The 23,729-nt window shown below is 38.0% G+C and overlaps 1 protein-coding gene across 2 annotated transcripts; it reads left to right on the top strand.

Moving 5' to 3' along the window:
• The first annotated feature begins 684 nt into the window (after positions 1 to 684).
• LOC114531805 (neuropeptide FF receptor 2-like) lies at positions 685 to 22,824 on the top strand. Of its 2 annotated transcripts, XM_028553422.1 has the most exons (3): positions 685 to 747; positions 9,357 to 9,509; positions 20,928 to 22,824. In XM_028553422.1, exon 3 carries the CDS (start codon positions 20,975 to 20,977, stop codon positions 22,085 to 22,087), a length of 1,113 nt encoding a protein of 370 aa, XP_028409223.1. In that variant the 5' UTR covers positions 685 to 747; positions 9,357 to 9,509; positions 20,928 to 20,974; the 3' UTR covers positions 22,088 to 22,824. The 2 variants fall into 2 exon arrangements, with proteins under 2 accessions (XP_028409223.1, XP_028409224.1); XM_028553423.1 differs by lacking the exons at positions 685 to 747; positions 9,357 to 9,509 and adding an exon at positions 17,691 to 17,751.
• The last annotated feature ends 905 nt before the right edge of the window (positions 22,825 to 23,729 follow it).

Raw genomic sequence — 23,729 nt, 5'->3', positions numbered from 1 at the left:
AAAGTTTATATACATAGATTCAAATTAACAGACCATTAAAACACGCACAAGGTCCTGCACTCTCACATTGGAGGAGTCAATCCCCGGCAGCAGACAAAGATAACCTGACTTTAAACAATTGAACTGTTAGATTTTTTTTAAGGACACTTCCTTAAGATCGAGAACATTCGGGGCTTAATAACCAGCATAAATAATTTTTGTTTAACGTTTTTCCCTCTCAGTAATCGGTGTTTAATCTTAAAATCTTTATCCCGGAATAACAGTATAGAAGTAATAAGACCGGTATAGCTATATTAGTATATTACTATTATAATAAGCGGCTTAGTTTAGTCATAACGAAGCCTACAACTATAGCGTCTTTCGTGTATGTTCAACCTTAGCCCAGGCCAGGTTTTCAATAATTATTTAAAATTAAATCCAAGTGGCCATCAATCACTAACGTTTGCTTCGCTGCGTTGACAAATTGAGAAATGATGTATCGTCATTTAGAGCGACGATTTCGCAGAAAAACATCATATATGCTTTTGTTTGTTGATTGAAATCTCTAAAAAATTTCCAAGTGTTTTTCAACGGCGCCTAGTAAACAAATAAGCCACGCGAGAAACAAAAGGTCATACAGGTCATAAGAGTCTAGCACGAGCAGCCACAAATCACCGGGGAGTGAAATATTGGCACCCACGTTTACGGTTTGATAGTCAGTGAAAACATTCATCGTCATTTCGGACGGTATTTCGGACTCATTGCAAGGTAAACACCGATGTTTTTTATCAAATATTTCGGACGCATGCTCAAGAGGCTTAAGTTATTAGTAACTAGATTCTAAAGAGCGGACGAAGAAACTAACGTAGCTATATGTACAATAGGATTGTGTTAGTGATAAGCTCCTCAATGCTCCGCAAAGTAAACAGTTGATCAGTTTTACTGTAATAACGCTTCTATGTCGTATACAACACAACTAAAACTTCATGTACGTGCAAATGAAACGACTTACCTGCCTAATTTGCAAAACTGAGCTTAAAAGTAAAAATAGAATGTTTTCGCGCATTTGATGTTTTCAACAGAAATACGCATTAGCAAAGCTCAGCGCGCGATGTTTGCTAATTGTGTTTTTTAACCTTTGCGCACGAGCGCGAGTGCATATGAGGGGTTATATCGCTTACAGGATGCAAGAAAACACTGTTCTACGCGCGCTGTATTTAAATAAGTCACTAGTAAAATAAATAAAGCGCTTCATTTCATCATTTGCGATTATTTACTGCGTTGTATGAATTGATATCGTGCAAGGAATCGAACAGATGTTACGTAATGCAAAATTTAATAATAGCACAAGTAGATATGAATTTAAAACGATTTGATATTTGAATAGGATCACTCAGTTCACCGAAAAATAGAATACGCACTTAAAACAAAATATTTACGAAGGAAATAAGAAATTTATGTAATGTGATTTTATAAATAGACTACTAAGGCAAGGTGTACCCCCAAGGGGATACGCCTTGCCGACGATAATTTAAAATCTTATATTATGGGCTTTGCGTCCAATCTAAAAGACCGACAGGTAATGGATGGCACGCAATATGGGAAAGGTGGTGAATGGCCAGCAGCAAATCGAAAACTAACAAAGACCGAATACCCAAACCACAAACGGTCAGTTTAAGCGTGACATCGCAAAAGACAGAGCTCCTTTAAAGTTGAAAGGTATTTACAGAAGTGTTATATTTGTTTTTCTATATATATATTTATATATTAATATAGCATATACATATAGTAGCTACGAATACACAATGGTACCCCCAAAAGTTTTGGTCCTGGGACACTCATTTGTTCGTCGCCTACAGTGCGACCTGAAACGTAAGCGGGATATTCGCATGTGCCCGACCTTTAAACTCAAGGGCACAGCGAGAGTTTATCTACACGGTATAGGGGGTAGAACAGTGGAGAAGATCCGCAAATTTGATTTAGGGGTAGTTTCTCGGTGTGCCCCAGATATTGTTATTCTGGAGATAGGCACGAACGATTTGTCCGCTTTAAGGCCCGAAACAGTCGGTTCACGCATTGACGACTTGGTTGCTTTATGCTAGATCAATATCGCGTAAAATTGGTATGCGTATGCCTGATTTCCCCGCGAAAGAACAACCCTCTTTTTGAAAAGCAGCGTTTAATGCTAAATAATTACCTACAGGTAGTTTTAGAGAAGGTCCCGAGAGTGTTTTTATGGACACACCATGGCTTTATACGACCTTCCGTGACGCCATTTCTACCTGACGGGGTCCATTTTAATAGAATCGGGCAATATAAATTATACCGAAGTTATCGGGGGGCAATTCTTCAAGCAATTAAAATGTTATAAAATTCTTTCTCTATATTATATAACAAGCTGCATGTCGTACGTTACATTTACTTTTCTATAACCTTGAATTTGACAAACTTTACTCGTGATTACTTCTTATAGCGCTTTAGCGCCTTTATCTATTCTATCTTTATCTTTATCTATATGAGAGTTCTCACACTGTTTGTGATTTTGTTGGCCATATGATGAACGGTGCGGCGATCTTCTGATCTGCCATGTTCATCCTGCTGACGTTTGATTTTGTCTTTATCTCTCATCTATATGAGAGTCTCACTTTTTGTGAGTTTTTTGTTGGCCATAGGGTGAATGGTGCGGCGATCTTCGGATCTGCCATGTTCATCCTGCTGACGTTTGATTTTATCTCTCTCTATATGAGAGTTCTCACACTTTTTGTGAGTTTTGTTGGCCATAGGGTGAACGGTGCGGCGATCTTCGGATCTGCCATGTTCATCCTGCTGACGTTTGATAATCATTCTTTCACACAGTTCCAATTTTCAATTACGACAAATAACGACGAATCCTCACTATTGAATGTTCGCCTTACGGGGGATAGTTTTATTTCTCGCACAACGACAAAATTTGGGTGCGGTTGCTTTACTATTAACTCATTACGCCATAAGTATCTATTTCTGCTTTTAAAGTTTTATTTTTAGAATGCCACCCGTACGTCGTTCTAAGCGTGTCGCCGCTCCATCAGCCGTTTTTGCGAGAGTCTGTTCAGAACCAACCAACAACATCTCGTCGAACTCGAAGTTCGTCCAATGCTGTATCTGTTGGTGCCGCCCCGTCAACGTCAACTGTGCCCGTGAGTGAGGACTTTGCCCTCTCTTTCGAGTGAGCTTATCTCAACGCTGGTGTCTTCGGTTACCGAGGCAGTCACGCAAAAGCTAGCTGGTTTCTTACCAACCTCTGCGTCTTCCACATCCACAATGGCGTCTGCCCCAACGGATTCTACCTCCGGAATCGAAATCTCAAACCAGGGTCCCAATGCAGATTCTCTGGTCAACGACGCGCTCACGTCCATACAAGAAAACCTTACAGGTCAGACCACTCCTTTTTCTCTTCAATGTTCAAGTGCGGGTCCACGGGAATCGTTCCACTCTGCCGCTTTGCCTCTTGATTCGCGGATTCCGGATAAAATAAAGCTTAAAATATGGAATGAGGAGTTTGTCGATATAAGTACTTTGTCAGGTGGCCCAGACGCGGCCGCTAAATACGAGATTAGTGTACGACCTCTGACAACGGTCAACCTGCTTCTCTTCTCCTTGAGCCGACTGCGAAATCCAAAAGGGTCAAAACTATTAGCGATTGGCTTCGTTCGTTTCATATTTTTGTTTCCATTTATACACAACGGTACCCCATGAGTCCCCCGCGCTCATGAAATATTGTCAAATCATCCAGGATTTGGCCAATAGGGGTCATAATTGGTTTTACTACGATGAGAATTTTCGATTTTTGCGCCAAACACAGGCCACGCGCGTTCCCTGGGCGACTGTTCACTGGGAGTTATGGTTGAATCTCATATCCCACTACGTCTAAGCCGAACACGCAAGGCAACAATTATACGCGCCACCCTTCAAAGGTCTGTTCCTCGGGGATATTGTTTTAAGTTTCATCGCGGAACGTTTTGTGCCGGTTGTGATTTCAAGCACATTTGTTTTAAATGCAACGGATCGCACCGTGCCGTGAATTGTAATTTTCGTGCCAACAACAGACCATCTCCCACTGATCGATCGCCTAAGCCTATTTCAACAAAGTCCGTTGCCAACACCCGTAAAACTTCATAATTTACAAATATTGTTAGAAGGTTATCATCCAAGTATTGTTGATACACTAATTTCCGGATTTACTTCGGGTTTTCGCATTCATTTCTCTGGCGCAGAACAGTCGTTTGAAGCAAAAAATTTACGGTCTGCTCTTGACAACCCAGAAGCGGTTGACCAAAAATTAACGAAAGAGTTAGAGGCATCTCGCCTTGCTGGGCCATTTAATTCTCCGCCCTTTCCAAATTTTCGGGTTTCGCCTTTGGGCCTGGTTCCTAAAAAACAACCGGGTGATTTTCGCATGATTCATCATTTATCGTTTCCAAAGGGAGCATCGGTTAACGATGGTATACCCGATTTCGAAACATCTGTGCGGTACGCTACCGTTGACGACGCTATTCAACTTATTAAAAAAGCGGGCCGGGGTTGTTTCCTGGCAAAAACAGATATAAAAAATGCTTTTCGAATCATTCCTATCAGCCCAGCGGATTATCACCTCTTAGGCATAAAATGGCGGAGTTTGTATTATTACGACCGGGCAATGCCAATGGGTTGCTCCAGTTCGTGTCGCACTTTTGAGATTTTTAGTACGGCTATCGAATGGATCGCTAGGGAAAGGCTTAACATCGGCAAACTCCTTCATTTGCTCGACGACTTCCTGTTTGTTGCACCGGATTATTCTGCTTGTAAAACAAACTTACAATTATTCATTGCTCTTTGTGATTTCATTGGCGTGCCTATAGCACCGGAAAAAACCATGGGTCCCTCAACAACCTTAACGTTCGCTGGGATTGAATTAGATACAATACAATTCCAGGCCCGATTGCCGATTGATAAAATCGAGAAATGTGTTCAATCTATAGCACGCTTTTTAATTCGTAAAAAGGTTACACTCAAAGAACTTCAGTCCTTAATTGGATTACTTAATTTCGCATGTTCCGTCATTATGCCAGGTCGCGCATTCCTGCGACGCCTAATTGATCTAACGCGTGGCATTTCACACCCTCATTTCTTTATTCGCTTAACGCAAAGTGTGAAACATGATCTTCGTGTCTGGCAAACGTTTCTGTCGAATTTCAACGGCAAATCATTCTTTTTGCACAACCATTGGCGTGATAACTCCCATTTGAATTTATATACTGACGCTTCGGGTAGTATTGGTTTTGGGGCCCTGTTTGGTTGCGACTGGTGCTATGGCGCATGGCCATTTGAATGGCGGAGTTACAATATTGCCGTTCTAGAGCTATATCCGATTGTCCTCAGCCTGTGTTTATGGGGATCAAAAATGCGCAATCATTGTATCTTGTTTCTCACGGATAATGAAGCTTTGGTGTCTGTTATTAATAAGCAAACATCAAAGGATTCTTATATCATGACACTCGTTCGCCGGATGGTTTTGGTTTGTTTAGAAAACAATATTTTATTCAAAGCAAAGCATATACCAGGTAAACAAAATGTCCTAGCTGATTGTTTGTCTCGTTTACAGCTCCAAAAATTTTCACAATTGGCGCCGGCCGACATGCATCGAGCTCCAACGCCTATTCCCTTTCACCTGCTGCCGGAAAATTGGCGACTATAGTTTCTCAATTAGCTCAAAGTAGCTTGCAACCTTCTTCAGTGCCGACTTATAAGCGGGCATGGGCACTTTTTGCGCAATTTCATGTGGCAATTTTTAATGAGGGATCGTTCACTTTGCCTTTGTCGCCCTCAGTCGTCGCGTTATTCATAGCGTACTTATTTGACCTCAAGTACGCCTCTTCAACAGTTAATACTTATGTATCTGCACTGGGTTATACTCATCGCATGTCCGATCTACCGGATCCAACGAGAGTTTTCTACGTAACGCAAATATTAAAGGGGTATGGTAAGAAAGGCTTCCGCTTAGATAGTAGGTTGCCTATAACTTTACCAATTCTCAATCGTCTTATTGAGGCTGCGCCTCATATTGCTGGGTCACCGTACCAAATATGTCAATTCCGGGCAATGTGCTCTTTAGCATTTTTCGCGTTCCTGAGAATTGGAGAAATAACTAAGAAGTCAAATAGCCAACCCCTTCAATTGCGACAACTCTCCAAACTATCTTCCGATGATGGCCGGGTTGCAGGCATAAGGTTGACTTTCGAGGATTTCAAGCACAATTATAACAGTAGACCTTTTAGTTTGGAAATTCACAGGCAAACGGCATGCTGTCCTGTTCGCTTATTAGAGGAGTACATGATTTTGCGAGGCGCCCAGCCCGGAGCTATTTTTCTATCACAACTGGGCATTCCAGTCTCATGTGACGAGTTTGCCAATCTTCTTAAAAAGGCTTTCCGCTTCTGTGGACTCGATACTTCCAAATATAAGTCTCATTCATTTCGAATAGGCGCCGCCTCCCACGCAGCTGAACACGGGCACTCGGATGCCCAAATTCGAACTATGGGTCGTTGGAAATCGAACGCATTCCTCAAATATATACGTTTTTCTTCCCTATCAACATAGTTTGGATGAATTTTCGAGCGGAAAACCTGCGGGGAGTTTTCTGCTCGAATTGCGCGGCTATTTTGTTTCTTCCTCAGCTTGCACATGGTCAGCAAGGGCGATCGTTTGCATTCTGGGGGAGGAAATAAAGTGCTTATAACAGGGTGATGGAGAAGCTTCTTCTTGGCGCGGTAATGTTGTGACTCTGCTAAACTAATATCAGTTAAGTGTAGATTATCAGCAAGGGCGATAATCTATGCCTTTTCACGGGCTTTGTAAGTGCCTTTTTGCCCATGTTCGTTTATCAGGTCGCGCAGACCGCTGATCCTGTATTATTGTATTACGAAACTTTCTGCATGCATCCCTTTCCTTGGGGTGGGGTCAACTTGCTTTGCTTCGTTGTTTTGGCGGTAATTTGCCTCCACCCTTTTCTGAGCGTAAATATTTGGAATTTTAATGCAATGTATCAATAAATATCGTTTTGTTTAACAGAAATAAAGCGGCTAGGAGAACCATTACTCCTAGCCAAAATTATCCCAAAACGGCGTAAAATTTAATGTGTCTTTATTATGCTCAGAAAACTGAGCTGCGGAAAGGGTATGCAAAATTCATGGCTGGCAATATATCTATATGCGTAAATAAATCACATTACATAAAACAAAATATTTACGAAGGAAATAAGAAATTTATGTAATGTGATTTTATAAATAGACTACTAAGGCAAGGTGTACCCCCAAGGGGATACGCCTTGCCGACGATAATTTAAAATCTTATATTATGGGCTTTGCGTCCAATCTAAAAGACCGACAGGTAATGGATGGCACGCAATATGGGAAAGGTGGTGAATGGCCAGCAGCAAATCGAAAACTAACAAAGACCGAATACCCAAACCACAAACGGTCAGTTTAAGCGTGACATCGCAAAAGACAGAGCTCCTTTAAAGTTGAACCCACCTCCTCCCCAAAGCCTCCGCTAAAAATTATGTACATTGGACGATTTACCGTAACTGATATATATAGAGGAAGGAACGTTATATCTTAATTAGTGATGGTCGTAGGCCGTATCTACAGGTGCTGGCGGTAATTTGCCTCCACCCTTTTCTGAGCGTAAATATTTGGAATTTTAATGCAATGTATCAATAAATATCGTTTTGTTTAACAGAAATAAAGCGGCTAGGAGAACCATTACTCCTAGCCAAAATTATCCCAAAACGGCGTAAAATTTAATGTGTCTTTATTATGCTCAGAAAACTGAGCTGCGGAAAGGGTATGCAAAATTCATGGCTGGCAATATATCTATATGCGTAAATAAATCACATTACATAAATGGTTCTTCGCCCATTAACTACTGGCAGAAACACACAAAAACACAAGAGGCTTACCTCCTATGAACATCTTTATACTTAATGTTTCATCAATGAACTAATCTAACCCAAATCCTCGCCCAAATCTTGGTACTGCTGAAGGACATTGTAGTTATTATTACATATCTTCCGTGATCAACCAGCATTAACACTTTAACAAGGTTAAATTTCTTGTCTGCACGATCGATGTTGTTGAAAATCTGAAAACAGACAGTGTGAGTGAGTGAGTGATGCATCTCGTATAGATATACCCCGCACCAAAACAACAAGCACAAAACTTTTACTCAGTTGTATTTATTTTGAAGCGTCATTTTGACTTGAAGTGGTTTGCTGCTGTTATTGTGCTCAGCTTTTCTCTATACGTACTTTTCTATAGTTATACTTGCATGTTTTTACTGAAATATCCGCTCCAGTCGCGATTCGCGAGAGAAATGAATGAGAATTATAGCAAGATAACATCATTGTCATGCATGCATCATGCTGCAACTTAAGCCATGACATGCAGACCTCGTGAGAATGTTTTGTGAAAATGTAACGCCACATGCACTGCTATCCTTTCAATTAATTGCTGGAGAAACTGTCTGATGTAAAACAGTGTGCCGGTCGTATGTGGGTGCGTAGATGATGACATATTTCCGAGTATCTTAGCGTATGTCACCTTAACTATCACTAAGTGGACACAATTTGAATCTACACAAAACACCGCTTCCGAAAACTTTAGTTGAATGATTAAAAGAAGATATACTCCAGCCTGAAAATGCCCGCCGACTGCATGAGCTGCAGACGGCCAAGTCGTCAAGAGGTAACCAATCAACATGTCCGCAATCCGTGCAAGGGTAATTGCCTCAGTGCATGCATACATGCAAATATTAGCGAAATCGTTAGTGGAATTTTGAAAGGTTGACGTTTTAATGGTAAAATTTTGAGGGTGCATTAAAGGCATGCTCTGCTGAAATATGTTTTTACACGTGTTTGGTGAAAATCATCTTGCCCGGCGACCAAACGCTGCATGATGATTGGAATTGATTAAACTTTGCAGAAACAAGCCATATGGTGCAAAAGCAATAAATGTTTGGCTATAAAAAACACGACAGTATACAACACGGAAGAAAAGTAGGAAGTTAAGTTTCCAAAGCTATGAGGAAAATCTAAAAGGTTAAAAGCATAAATATATAAGAAACGAATTTTACACTAGAAAGCAAAATGAGAGGAAGAGTACCAAAAGCACCATGAAAGGAAATTTAAAGTTTTATTGTTTTTTATGCTTATGCTTATTTCATCATTTGAACAGGCTTAATTCTCCGTCTAACAGGATTACCAAGGCAGGGCAGCGTGAGTAAGAATGCGCGGTATTATAATTAGTCTCGGGAATAATGATGGCTATTAGTCAAATGTTGCTAACTCCCACAATCTTTTATAGATAAGACCAGACAGTTTAAAAACATTTCCGCTGATGCGACGGCCATTACAATTACTAAAGCGTTTCTCTCAAAGAATGTTCCCGAACAAACCCACACAGAAAAAAATGATATCTCAACAGTAATGTGGACACATTGAAGTTCTCATATTTAAGGTATTGTGCGTATTAGTATATATAGACTATTATTAACATTTCTTGGATTAATTTTGTGGGATACTGGTTTATGTAGCTATGTATATTGAAGAAAATTGAATTTAGATAGTAGACTAGATATACGTTAAATGATAAACCGAACGAAGCATTGACATTAAGACGAACCTCACTGGTCAAACCCGTTTTAAAAGTGAATTCGCTAATGAACCTGCATGCATGGCAAGCCGCATCTCAAAGTTATTAAACTAAATCACGTACTATATAGAAAGATTGAAGAAAAATTAAACTAATCTAGCCTTATATAGCTCTGCATGTATAGCTTTATATCCAAGTTCTGTAAATTGCTCTTTCTCGAAGTACAAATTAGGCCATATTTCATTGAAAGTTGCTATATCTTTATCGCGGATAGCTCCGCCAGTCCAAAATTGCTCTTCCTTCCCCAGTGGGAAGTCATGAACGACCCTTTCTTTGTATTCACTTCAACTGATCCAACAAGATCAGATGGGTACCCGGAAGCAGGATTCGAACTTTGCAAAGGTGAAATCAGACGAAGTCGAACATCAATATGAATTATTGACATACTTAGGCTCACTTACAAGATATACCATTACAAGTGGAAGCTTAATTTTTTCATTATGTTTGCCTGTCATACAAACGATAATATTTACATAGACTAAAGTCATGCATGTTTTATTAAGGTTACCAAGACCCATCTCGATATTTCCTGATTAGCTTCCAGGGATAAAAATTGGGTATGAATAAGGCAAGGCCAAGAGAATATTTTTTATATAATACAGTGAAAAAAGGCTCCTCACCAAAATAGCCCCATGATGCATTGAATCACGTTATTACGAGTACTGTCCGAATGGCTTAATTCCACACTACTTGCATATCAAAATGGACTCCTATGTGCCTAGATTCGGGACACTGCGTATATAATTGTTTTGGATTTCTTTACCTCGTCAAATTTATATAGTTATGAGCAATGTCTGCATGCAATACTGCATGCATGGACTCCGGATTGTCTTAAATGGGGCGATACAGCGACTCGGTATAGACAACATATGCAGTTATGGCATCAGAGACACTATATCCTGGCGCGTCCGATAGTCGCTTTAAATCTTCATTGACATGTACAGCACAGAAAGATGCTGACTGAAAAAATAAAAAAAGCAACAAACGTATGTTTTACGACTATACACGCGTATATATCACGTGTGGGGATTATTGTACGGAAATTGTTTGCTTTATAAGATAAAAACAAGGAGCATAATATATATTGATATCAAAGGACAAAAACAGAAAAACTGTTATGTCTCGAATGATAACATCTGTTTTAAACAATGAATTAATGCTTCGTTTCGTTGTGTGTACGTCTATAGCAAACATAAAATGCAGCCAATATTCATGATTTAATAATTGAAATCTCTTTTTCAAAGTGGCGCCCCGCGTGATGAAATAAAAACGCGCTTATACATTTATTAACATTCCACGAATATAAGCCTATGCATTTCCCACTCCATCTTTCGTTACTTTTCTTTGGCGTAAGAGAGATTTCTTCTTCAGTTGCGGTATTTTTGCCGCAGGGAAAAATGGAGCTTATATATAGAAAAAGTATTTTGGTCGCAACTCGAGATGTTTCCCACACGAAAGAGAAATCTATATGAAGCGAAATGTCAAAGCGCAAAGTAGATGGTATATAAAACCTGTTTACATGCACGCGGTAGTCAACGGGTGCATGGATTTGTTCTTCATCATCCAATGATCCACAGTTAAAGTTTAAGCTGAAACCATGCAATATATAACGTTCAAGAGATGTCCTGTAATAGAGACACTCAATCCGTTTTCCAACTATAGTGATATTCTTCGCGCAAAGCGAACTTATTCTTTTGTATTTGAGCAATTTGTCCAAGATTGTGCAGTTGCATGACAGCTCCGAAACGAAAGTAAAATGTCTTAAAAGATAATTATCGCTAGTGGAAAACCGGTCTGAAGATCCATGTCCACGGAACTGCTAATCGCAAACGGCAAACTTTTATGATGGACATTATTATTCCAACTTCAATCAGCGAGTATAGTTAAATAAAGAGTACATTTTAACGGTTTTTCGTAAACGTCAATCTCAAAGTTCCTAATCTAAAATCACCCCACTGCATGACGAAATGTACGCCTTTTACGGCAAAAGGATGGCGCAAGGTTTTAACGGGAATAATTGAACTCCCAACTGTCGTGTATACTTAATTTATAAGTAACTGACAAGTTTTTCCGTTTTCCTGTCCGATATCTATAGATTTGAAGTGGCCTTGATTCATAAATAGACTCTGTTATGGCGACAAATATCTATGTTTCTGTACCAAATCTATACAATATAATTCCTGGGTACATAAACTACATTTTTCCAAGTGCTGGTCGACACATGCCCTTAAAGGCATTGCACGCTAGTTAATTTCATTGTATTTTTCAAACGGGAAAAACCCGGACTCATCTTTGACAGTGCAGTACAGGAGGCACTGATCATAGTATAGTATAAGCACTGATCGGAGTACATGCAAGTTGTATGGAGCATGCATATATATTGTATACATATTAACATGGGGAAAGGGTAAAGGAAGCGGGGGCGCGGAGTGGCGATAAATTAGGAAGTGTGGTGTGAGTGGCGCTTCTAATGTGGCAATGTACATATATATAAGGTATAATACATGTTCGCAGGGGAAAGATTAGGGGGTGTGGGGGCAAGGTGGCACTTCTCATAAAATGACAATAGAACACATATAGCATGCATTTTACAGGGGGAGATTAAGGGGTATGGAGACGGGGTGGCATTCCTCATAATTTGCATGACAACCGCTCGAACACTGGGAGAAATGCTGCTAAGGCCTGTCACCGACGGTCGGCGATGGCTGTTGTCGGTAATCACTGATGAATGAAGTGCACGATTTGTTTTTTAAATAAATTTTCTTCGTCATCGGCTGCAAACAATACATCGCCGATGGTCAGCGACATATGAGAAGCCAGCTAGATTCTTAGGACAAGTGTGGACCAGGCTGAAAGAGGATGTATTTATGTGTCGCGGACAGTCGGTGACATATGAGAACCAGAATCTTAAAATATTACTTGAATCGTAAATTAAGGCAGTGCATAAAGTGAAAATCTATTTCCAACAGACCTTCAGTTCATTTTAACCGACAAAGACAAAGTAGTCACCGTAATTAGCCCGATAAAGTGAACATTAATATACGTTTTACCTTAATTTAGTGACCCCTGGGTGAGCACACGCGGGCTACTTTAAAAGTTACAGCTTGCTGCTGTACAATGAAGTTAACTTAAAATCTTAATATCACTTTCCTGAACCCGGCTATATAATCGTTAGCCTCTTTGCGTGGTTAAGCATGCAGATATAAATATCTGGAGAAGTGCATGCATGTTTATACGACAAGTCTATGTCTATGATTCCAGACCCCATATGTAGGAGTTATATGCATATGCATGGGATTGCGAATCCAGTTTTTGCCGATAACATTTAATTGGCAATAAGCGCAGCCGAAACAAAAGTGTATGACGTTTTCCACTCAACACACCATATATAAATTATCAACATTTGCTTGTGAAAAGATAATAATATATATATCGTGTGGAGATTCAGTTTTACCGCTATAATATAAAGGTGCGTATATATATATGTTCATCAGTTATGTAATTCTCTTCTAAAATGGGGATCCAAAACTGATCAGTACATTTGTTAATTTCACAACTTCCGATATGTGTAAATTAAAACTTTAAATATTTAGATAAATATACACAAAACGATCGATATCGTCCTAACAACCACGTATTGGCTCAGGTCTATACTATAGCTAATTTCATGCGTTTTAAGAGAAAACGATGTTTTCGCGCTAATATTTTACAATATAACTTTCGTTTTCTAAAATTGTCTCGTTTTCCTTTTCCACAACCAAGTAATTTGAAAAATAAATATAATAAATATAGGCTGTGAATGAATCTGAAATGTACGTTAGCTACGTACCGCTCTCAAATATGAACTTCGAGTTTTCGAGCAATTTAGGCTAAAGTATATGCTTAAAATTAAAAGGTATATTATGGTTATATATAGTTACATTTTATCGTCGGACTTTTGATTAAACAGACATCGGACATGGACCTCGTCTGAATTTATAGACAAATGGAATTAGCATCCCTCGTGTCAGCTAGCAACATTCAACGACTGGGCTAGGCCTATAGGTATATAGTATATATTATAAGGTCAAACAGAATTAGGCACAAATCAAGCACAAATTTCAAACTTCGCTAACAAGTAGCTATAATTCAATTCGTTTAGAACGCAAAGTCAAAGAAATTTATTTATATGAAGCGTTGTTTTCTTGACAAGAAATTATATCGAAGTGCATTAATGCATGATTTACAGGATTAATTTATGACCTCCTTAAGTTCATCTTTACGTTTCAGTCTTTAAATTTCGACCTTTGTGCATGCGAGCTATGTATATGAAATTGCTTAGCAACAAACTAAAGTCTAAAGTCGTGAGCATGAAATCGCTACAGCCTATATGTTACGGATATATATTTCTAAACAGTGGCGGATCTAGGGGTGTGCAGAATAAATTACACAGCCTAATTCAAATTAAATTCAAAACAGCTTAATAACAACGCTATTGGTTATGAATTTAAAAATAATATTTTTTTACATGAAAATCTACCAATGCGATTCCGATTTTAAGCTGTATAGTAATTTATTCTGCATGCATGTACACCCCTAGATCCGCCCCTGTTTCTAAAAACTTAACCTATAGAAGTTAAAGTGAGTTACACTGACAAAAAGTGAACATCATCTACGAAGAACTAAAAAGCTGACATGGGCGGTGCAGCTGTCATATAAGATGAAAATAGATAAATTTTGTCGCGTTTTTTGGGAATACAAATTGATATAAAATGTAGCGTCTGCCGTTAATTGGTTATAATATTCAATTAGCTGTCGATTGAATCAGCTAGGGCTGGGTATAATAGTATTATATAAAATTTAGCTGTCGATTGAATCAGCTAGGGCTGGGTATAGTATTTGTGCTTGTTAATTATTTTATTGAACGTGCAGCTAATAGTTTCACAAACAATGTTGTATATACTGTTTGTACCTTGATATATAGCTACGATAAATACTTATTTAGGTAATGCATTAATTTTTTGCTGCATTTACTGTGTGAAATACCCAAGGCCAAAGCGTTGATTTTGAGTTTATCAAACCACACTGTGATCAGTTTAACTGGTTTAAGCAATTGTTCACCTTTTTTGCTTTTTAACGAAATAATACTCGAGGGCCACCGAGAAGTCGATGAAAAGTGCATCAATGCATGGCATCCTTGCTCCTCCATATCCCTGTGAAACTCAGTGAACAGCTTGGCTCCTTTGGGGGGAGGGGGTGGGGGGTTTCTACCTCACGCTGTTCATACTTGTCAGCAATGTTCAAAATCAGCATCAAAATTTGAAATGAACTTCGAAATTTGGTCGTGCAGTTCGAAGGCGTAATTATCAAGTTCACAGCTTCGAAACCTTCACGCGTGCATCGGAAAATGAGTTATTTTTATAGGATAAAACATACTCTGACATGCAAAAAAAGACTTATGAGATATGAGAAGAACTATGACGTAATCAACTAGAAAAGATGGAAATGATACAATTTGCAACGGGATTGCGAAAACACAAGTAAATCTTTAGACGGCGGGTCCACTGTTACCGACTTACTAAACTTTATATGAGAAACTTTACAAATTGAAAAATTGTGTCGTCTCTTTCTTTTAACTCATATCTTGAGTTTTCATGCAAGATATCTTTGTCTAATTGTCTGTCGTAGAAAGTTTCATCTAAACTTTTGGAAATTGTTTGCCGGGAAAGGATATTAGAAAATAATGTTATCTTAAAAAATGCTGATTTGCTCTGCTCACCACATGCACGTTTTCTATACTATATCTCGTTATACATGCACTGATGCACCAGCTCTTCTAAAGCAATCTCACGATTTGGCAGATCTATAATTTATTCGAGTAATTGTGTATTGTTCCCAAATAGCTCATACTAGAAATAGATAAGAATTGACAAAATTACAGAAAGTTTTATCAAAACTGTGATGTTTCAGGCAACTGGACGAAAACACACTAGTCCAATTGCCAACCTCGTATCCAGGGCCTTCTCGTGGGGGGAGGCTGCCCATGTGATGCTGGGTTGACCGAATACTCTAAGGTTGTCCTATCGCATGATAATTTCATATACATTGATTGTACGAAAAAAGTTAACCTTCGAACAAAAAACGAATTTTGTTCGTGTTATAGTTTCAATATTTAGCCCTCTTCTGAAGCATGTGTCTTCGCATCTTCACCGCTATTTTGCAGTAATTTATTGCACATGATCAACAATATTGTATCCGAATACTAAAGTGCCATGCAGTTGGATAAAACAGGGCATATATATATAATTCCGCGTGATCGTTTCGAATAAATTTGTTACGCCAACATACTTATAAGCGTTCATATACAAGAGAATCAGAGGTATAGTTGAAAATGGCACGATTGTCAGTCCAAACATATTTTATCGCGAGTCCGAATCACGATCGGTGTTATAAATATATATTTATTTCGCCAAACACAAGTGCCCAATTACATTAGTACTTGAAAACAAGTGTAATTTTCATTAATATTATGCACAGCGAAAGATCAGAAAGATAATCGTTTTTAGTAGTTCTAGAATCTATATAGAACATTCTATATGACGTTTACAGCATGCAGCAGCGGGCCTCACGAACACGGAATCATGCACGCAATCAGACTTACAATATTTTCCCTCGGGCCTTGAGATGATATATAAAATCATTAATCAATCAGAATCCACTAAAATTGAGTGAAATGATATTGTTAAAAGTAGCGAATTTAAAATTCATAGTATAAAGAAATTGTAATTATTGCTTAGCCTTAGACCAAGAGCCTTCGCTATTGCCTCTCAGCAGCATGTACGTGTCTTGAAGTTCTGTAGTTTCTGGAATATAGATTTAATCCTACATGCATGATAGATACTGATAAGGTAGTGTGTGAAGTAGTTAGGATTTTTTGCTATAAGTTATTACAGAATCCCCAAGATTTGCAATGATGAATACATATATAAAGATTACTCAGTCTCAGAGATAAAATTTAGTATAATCACGCAGTGTTGGCAGAGTCCAAAAAACATGCACCTTATAAGGGATGTATGGCGCTTTACTCCGCGTGAAAGTACTCTTGAGTGAGATAGCCGTTTTCTATTCCAATTGTGGATGATCATGCAAGTCACATTATGTCCTCTGTTATTGTAGATGTATGTGCGTAATGATTGTGTTGTGACAAATGATTAAATAAGTATAAAGCATTTATCATGTTTGAAATGGTTCATATCAGAATCAAATTCTGAACCAACAAATTTAGCCTGTACACATTTAATATATTATACAGTTATCTTATTCCTCGTCAGTTCCGCCGTATTTGATAGTAGCCACGATATTGTTTGATTCTACGAAGTTTCAACGACGACTTACTCCTTAATTCATAGTTAGTTTTGCAATGGAGTACTGTATGTATCACCTCCATCGTACTATAGTGATCGCGCGGCTATGAAATACAATAACGGATAAAAACACGATTGTGCAAATGCAACAGCTGTATGAAAGCGAGGCTGAATGACCAAGCAATCATGCCGCATCAACCTCACTTCCATGTTTTGTGACGTAGTTACACAGGACAGGTTTTTTACACACTTATGTAACATGGAGAAAAAAAACGTGTTTTCAGTTTCGCATGTAATCCTTCCATGGTAACTGTGATAGGAAGCGAAATCATAATTATATTTCTAATGAAATCATGTGAAAATAAAATTTGATTTTTGTTACAGATAACGTTATTTATCCCATCAAACACCCCAAGCAATTAAAACCAAATTTATACGTAACTCAGTACAGTAGGCATGCATGCAGTTGAAAGCGAATGAGGGAGACATTTATATTTAATAAATATATATACCGAGAAAAAAAACAATAAATTTTTAATCAATATACAACTGAGCGGGAGGTGTAAATTATAATTTGATTGGATTGGAACTGGTCAATATACAATTCTTCTTGAAGGCTTTAATTGCAGAGAAAATTGTATGGCAAAATGACTGTATTGTAAGTGTGTCGTATAGCTTTCGTCGAGTATAGGACACGGGAAAAGGTAATTAGACATGTTAAACTGAAAGTTTGGTTTCTTTTTTTAACATAGTTTTAAGCTCCCTGTTAATTCTTAATCTATATACGGGCAAAGGGGGGCAAGTGTCGTTCATGGGTGATTTATCAGCTGTACTTGTGTCGAAACAAGATTTCGCACGAACCGCGCTGTAGTGAAGTATGTATAATGAACATTGTATAGTATACGACATAGCCTAGAGTAATAGACAAAATTAATGTAAAACTGATAAAAGTATGATACATTGAAGAAGAAACGTCTGGCCGACCGTTAAAGCGATACAATTCAAAAATATAAACTAATATAATTATATAGAAGTAATTTTCGTTTAAAACATTATTCTATATCATAATTTTATATATTTAATGCATGCCATATAATGCTTGTTTTATTTAAGTTCCAATATAACCAGGGAGCAGCGTCGCAGCGTCTTTAAACAACTTAGCATCAAATGTGGTATAACAACTGCCTAGAATAGACAAAACACTTCTCGACGTTTCCACCTGAGGGCCTTCTGCCCTACTAACTGTCCTGACGAATGCCCTCAGCTCGAAACGTCGAGAAGTGTTTTGTCTTATTACAGAAAAAACAATTCTAAGCCGCCTAAACATAAGAAAATCCCTCAAATATAGATTGATGAAATAGTATAATACTGTATAGTAAAATTTTTTTTAAAATCTCATATAATTATAAGGAATCGTCAAGTCGTCACTATTCTGAGCACTTGAAATGTACAATGTTCGCTACCAATCTCCGCGTTCCTCGGTAGTTTAATTAAACGCAATAAACTAGAAATAGCGCAAGCTCATCGCGAATAAGATTTTTCGTTGTTCTTCGTGCAGTGTCGAATAAACACGAATATTATATTAGCAAAATTAGATTTGCAGGCTATACGTTTCTTCTCATATTATGGTTAATCACCGAATCAATAAAACTGACCGTTTCTCAATATCAAGGTGGGAGGACAAAATAAACAAAGTTAGTTAGAATAGTATTCTTGTTATTTAATTAGAGAGGTATTTGTTTTGGAAAACCCAAACAGAAATTTCATTTCAGAACGACGATATCACAACAGGAAAAAAGTTTAATCTCCTAACAACTGATGTTGATCAAAATGTCTTGTACAGCTGCTCAGTTGCGAGCTTCTCTTATCAGCTTACTTCAATCATTCGCTGTCAGAAATTTTACACCGAGATGAAAACAAGCTAGCTTAGGGGCATCAATAATAGGGACATCAGCAATAGGAACGTTTGTATGCAGATGCTAGCCGTTTATTTAAGATTTCAACAGCAGGGATGTCACTGCGAAACTTCACGACATCTGAATTGAACAATTTGTATTCATTTTCGTGTTTTCCAATGAATTAACTGCAGGGCTGCATGCTAATTTCGACCGGCGAAAATTAGGAAATAATTAAGTCTTTGGAAGAAAAATATGTCAATTTCACAAAATATATATACTCCATTTCATATCTGGAAAATGAAAAAGAGATATCGCCAAAAGAACACTATATCCATCGTCGTTTTTAAATTTTGCATTAAATTTTATTCAATTTTATTGTATTGCCCATGCAAACGTACAAAAACATGATTACAATGAATAATGAATGTTCTTATACAATGATTGATCATATTGCAGACGCCTGCAGCGAGGAAGTCTAAAATGGAATTTAGAAGCTTTTGGAGTTTTCTCAAAAAGCTTATTATAACAGTTTTTTGCACGAGTCTTACAGTTAAAAGCAGAGTTATAAGCACCCAAGCCAAGGGATAGCTAGTGAGAAAACCCTGATCGTAATTGGGAAATGCATTTCGAGCCAACTTTTGCGTGATTGGAATTTACAAAGTTTGGACTGAGGTTTGTAGCTAATTTGAACAGGTAACCGTCATGCAATCTTTGGTCAAGACTACTCAATTCGTTCACCCGCGTTTTAAATTTTCTAAATGATGTGTAGAAACCTATATGTATATGCATGTGTCAAATATGTATTGGCACAGCAGTCATACATATAATTTTAAAAATTTAAGGCATAAAAAACTTGACGAATAAAACTTTCGAGAATTTAAATACAATCTTTTTGTTCGCAATACTTTTAAATAATACATAAAACAACCATTTATAGTGAGCACTTTGTCTTTGTGAAGCAGCGTCCAGCGACCAAAATCCAAACTTTCAGGACCGCCTTATAATGCTTTGTGAAGCAGCGTTCAGCGACCAAAATCCAAATTTTCAGGACCGCCTTCTTAATTGTGAGATACATATGCATGCATGGCCTGATTTTGCGCGTTCGGAAAACTTGGTCCAAACCTTGTTCCGCGTTCGCTTCGATCTGTATTAGCCTACCACAAGCAACTTCGATGAATTATTTTTTCAAAAGTCAAAACGTTTGAAGCGCCATGAATTGTTTGAATTACGTTTTTCTTCTCTGGTAATCAATTGCCCGAAGTGGCTAACCGATATCTCTAATTTCTTAAGAATAATTAGCTTGATACCTTTTTCGAAAAAATTCAGGCCGGTAGTCTCGGTTGACGTCTTATGTACGATCCCGTTTACACGATACTGAATTGCTATCGCGGAACCGGTCAAATTCTGTACGTGGTAGAAAGGAGAGAAGATTTTTAACATCGGGAACCTGAATAAATATACCAAATCTATCAAATTGATAAGCATTTACTGCTGATCATTGCTCCATATAACGGCAACGGAAGATGGCGGGACAAGCGGATCAAGTACCGCGTAAAGGAAGCCTTAGAATTGATAATCTGACAAAGCGGATAAAAATTGACGAACTTATTTAAGTGGACCTCTTTAATTTCAATATTCAGTAAAGGTCATAAAAAATGATATGGAACGAAACTCATAGCACAAATTGCCAAAAAGTTCCCAAACTATCGAAGTTCCTGCAGTCACATGCAGTTATATGTAATTGAAATTGAAATAAACTACTGATTCTGCAGGACCATAATTGCATGGCATCAAGGATTTTAAGTATAAAGTATAGCTCAGCGGTGACTAAGTCTACTTAGAAAAGCGTTTAAAAGGTTTATAGGGTTTGTTTATAGCTACACACTTATACTTATACTACTGTTTAAAGCACTCTTCAAAATTGGAAATCTATTCCGGCCTCGGACGCAAAACTCATCTATTCTTTTACCTTATTGTTATAGGTGTTGGGCAACAAATCGAACCAGATAAATATAAATAAAAAGTCGTCATGGATGACAACACATTGGGAAACCAAAGCTTTCCCACAAATGCTTCACTACGAGAAAACAGCACCGCTAACATTGGAGACTCCCTTATCGTGGTAAAATTAGCGTGTCTAGGTACAATTAGCCTAATTGGCGTCATCGGTAATGTACTGATCTGTGCAACGTTAATGGGTCACCGTCGGAAATCCAGTGAGATGTTTATATTGAATCTAGCCATCACAGATTTACTCGTTTGTGGAGTCGGTATCCCACTCGATATTTATAACGAACTTCATATAATATTCCCCTATGGTCCCATGCTTTGCAAAATCATCTGGCCATCCCAGACTTTACTTGTACTGGTCTCCTCGATGACCCTAACAGCAATGGCATTGGAAAGGTACCGGGCAATAATCACGCCGCTCAAACCCAAACTGAAAAAACAGCACATAGTGAAAAGTATTGTTATCATTTGGCTGCTTGGGTTAGCTGTGGTTTCGCCATACATAAAAGCCTTGAAATATGAAGATGGCATTTGCGATGAAGTATGGCCACGGCTGAGGGACCCGGATTATTATACGCTAGCCTTGTTCATCATCGATTACTGCATACCCTTATCCATAATTACCTACTGTTATACGCGTGTGGGAATCAAGCTGTACAAAAGTACACTGAAGTTCGGCGCATGTCAACGGCGAAAGAACAGCGTAAGCTTTGATGCACAACAAAACCGCCTCAAACGCAACACACGTATCATAAAAGTCTTCATCTTTGCTGTGGTAATGTTTGTCATTTGCATGCTGCCTGGTGATACGTACTGGCTGTACAAATCTTGGGGTGAATCAGAATTCGAAAACGAGGAACATTTTAATACCTTCGCAAACATTCTCGTGTACTCGAACAGTATGTTAAATCCCTTTATATTTGGCAGTTGTGACATGCAATGCATCCAGGCGTTCTTCCTGCGCTCCAAGCCAAGAAATGGTTCTTACGCGTTGAGGTTTTCATTCACTAGTTCGTTTAAACGACGCGGAAGCAAAAGTTCAACAGCGGGTGTTAACCAGTGGAGACGAGTGGCGCGCAGGGTGAAGAACAAAGAGTTGAAAGCAACTGTGGTTTATGAAACTAACGTGTGACGGTTGCAAGCTAGGATAATTTATATCATATATATATATATACATATGTATCATGCACTATATATAAATTGTTAAGTAATATAAATTTTAAGCACCTTTGTAGAGCAGTTTGAAATTGCTAGTAGTTTGAAACAGATTGACAGACCTTGGGCCATGCAGTTGTACAGAGGTCGAAATAGCGCTATCCACCGGATCTCGGGTTTTTCAATCGCTCTAAAATTGCCCGTGTTTAAATTAAACCTTCCTATTCTTGAAGTAATGTTTCTTTTTAAAAAGAAAACTACTATCCATACAGTGCCCGATAGATATCAAGTCTTCGTACAACCGGCCCCTGATGGTTAGTATTGTAAGATAATTTATTATGTCTCATGGAAAACAAGTTACTACTTGCCGCTTTTAACTCAAAGCATGCATATTAATATTCGAAATAAATGATAGGACTGGATACGGTTAAACTAATGTCATTACATTCAATCTGAACATGTAATAGAATCAATTGCAAAACGTTAGTTCTTTTTCAACATACGAATTCATTTTAGGCAATAACTTTGGTCAGTTAGTATAAGGAACTTGAATGAGGAACATTGAATGAGGACAACGGATTATTAGTTCATAAAAAACGTATTAGTTCAAAAAGTATGGCGGTCCTCTTACAAGTACAGAGGTCGGTTGTATCAAGCCCGTTTAGCTTAAACCGTTAAGCTCAAAATAGAAAGCAAGTCTATCGTTTTATTCAACAAGCGAACTAAATGTTTTTTTAACCTTAATACAAAGATACTGTTTACAACTACATATTCAGTGCATAATATTCAAGTTGACTCGCTCCAGACAGATGGAAGAGTGTTATCTAATTTTGACGTATCCACCGGTTAAGCTAAACGGGCTTGATACAACCGGCAACTCATTTAAAACCCTAAAATTACTGTAATTATTAATTATAATATATGCGTTAAATCTATCAACAGGCATTGATATGTTTCTCTGAGGCCAGATGATCTCGACTACGTTGAAAGGGATGTCTAAATAGAAATCATATCTTTATGAGAACGATAGCTCTGACATAAATTTGAAAACAAAATAAAGTATATTTATTAAGTAAGTTGTTTTAATCGAGAAATGGATTTTTTATTTGACAACTAGTTCTAGTCCTTTCCGTTCAGATCGCCTGGGCAAATATTTTCGTCAAAAAGGTTTGGTAAGCTCCAGATTTAATACATGAAACTTTTCACTTTAATAACGATTCCTCCCACCCGATTTTAGTGTCATGGAAATGATTGGAATAGCGATGCTTAAATGCTTTACGATCGATATACGATTCAAGTTCGCTGAATACCAGTTAAATATGCTTAACCAGTGAACTGTGCTTAACATGCTTAGCCCAGTGGACTCAAATAAGACTGGGATGCGAGCGTTATTTGAGTGCACTGGCTTAGTCTCATGCATCCAATACAATTACTTAATAATACTGCTTCAAATAATTATGGCCAACAAGGAAAAAACTGGGGAAAACCCGCATCGTCTTCGGCATTTTAAATTGGTATAGAATGACATGGTATTTACATATTATTGTGTTTATTATAAAACAATAACAGTCGTAGGGTATAATTTGTTGCGAAGTGTGTCAAATTAAACATGACCTTGA

Source organism: Dendronephthya gigantea, unplaced genomic scaffold, assembly GCF_004324835.1.
Source record: "Dendronephthya gigantea isolate DGI-Jeju-01 unplaced genomic scaffold, DenGig_1.0 000074F, whole genome shotgun sequence".
In the NCBI taxonomy this organism is placed as follows: Eukaryota; Metazoa; Cnidaria; class Anthozoa; order Malacalcyonacea; family Nephtheidae; genus Dendronephthya; species Dendronephthya gigantea.
The sequence above is the reverse complement of the archived record's forward strand: the minus strand, read 5'-3'. Positions and strand labels throughout refer to the sequence as shown.

Bases quoted from the DNA above. Each gene is read 5' to 3' on its own strand.
- LOC114531805 (XM_028553422.1), top strand. From the start codon at position 20,975: ATGGATGACAACACATTGGGAAACCAAAGCTTTCCCACAAATGCTTCA.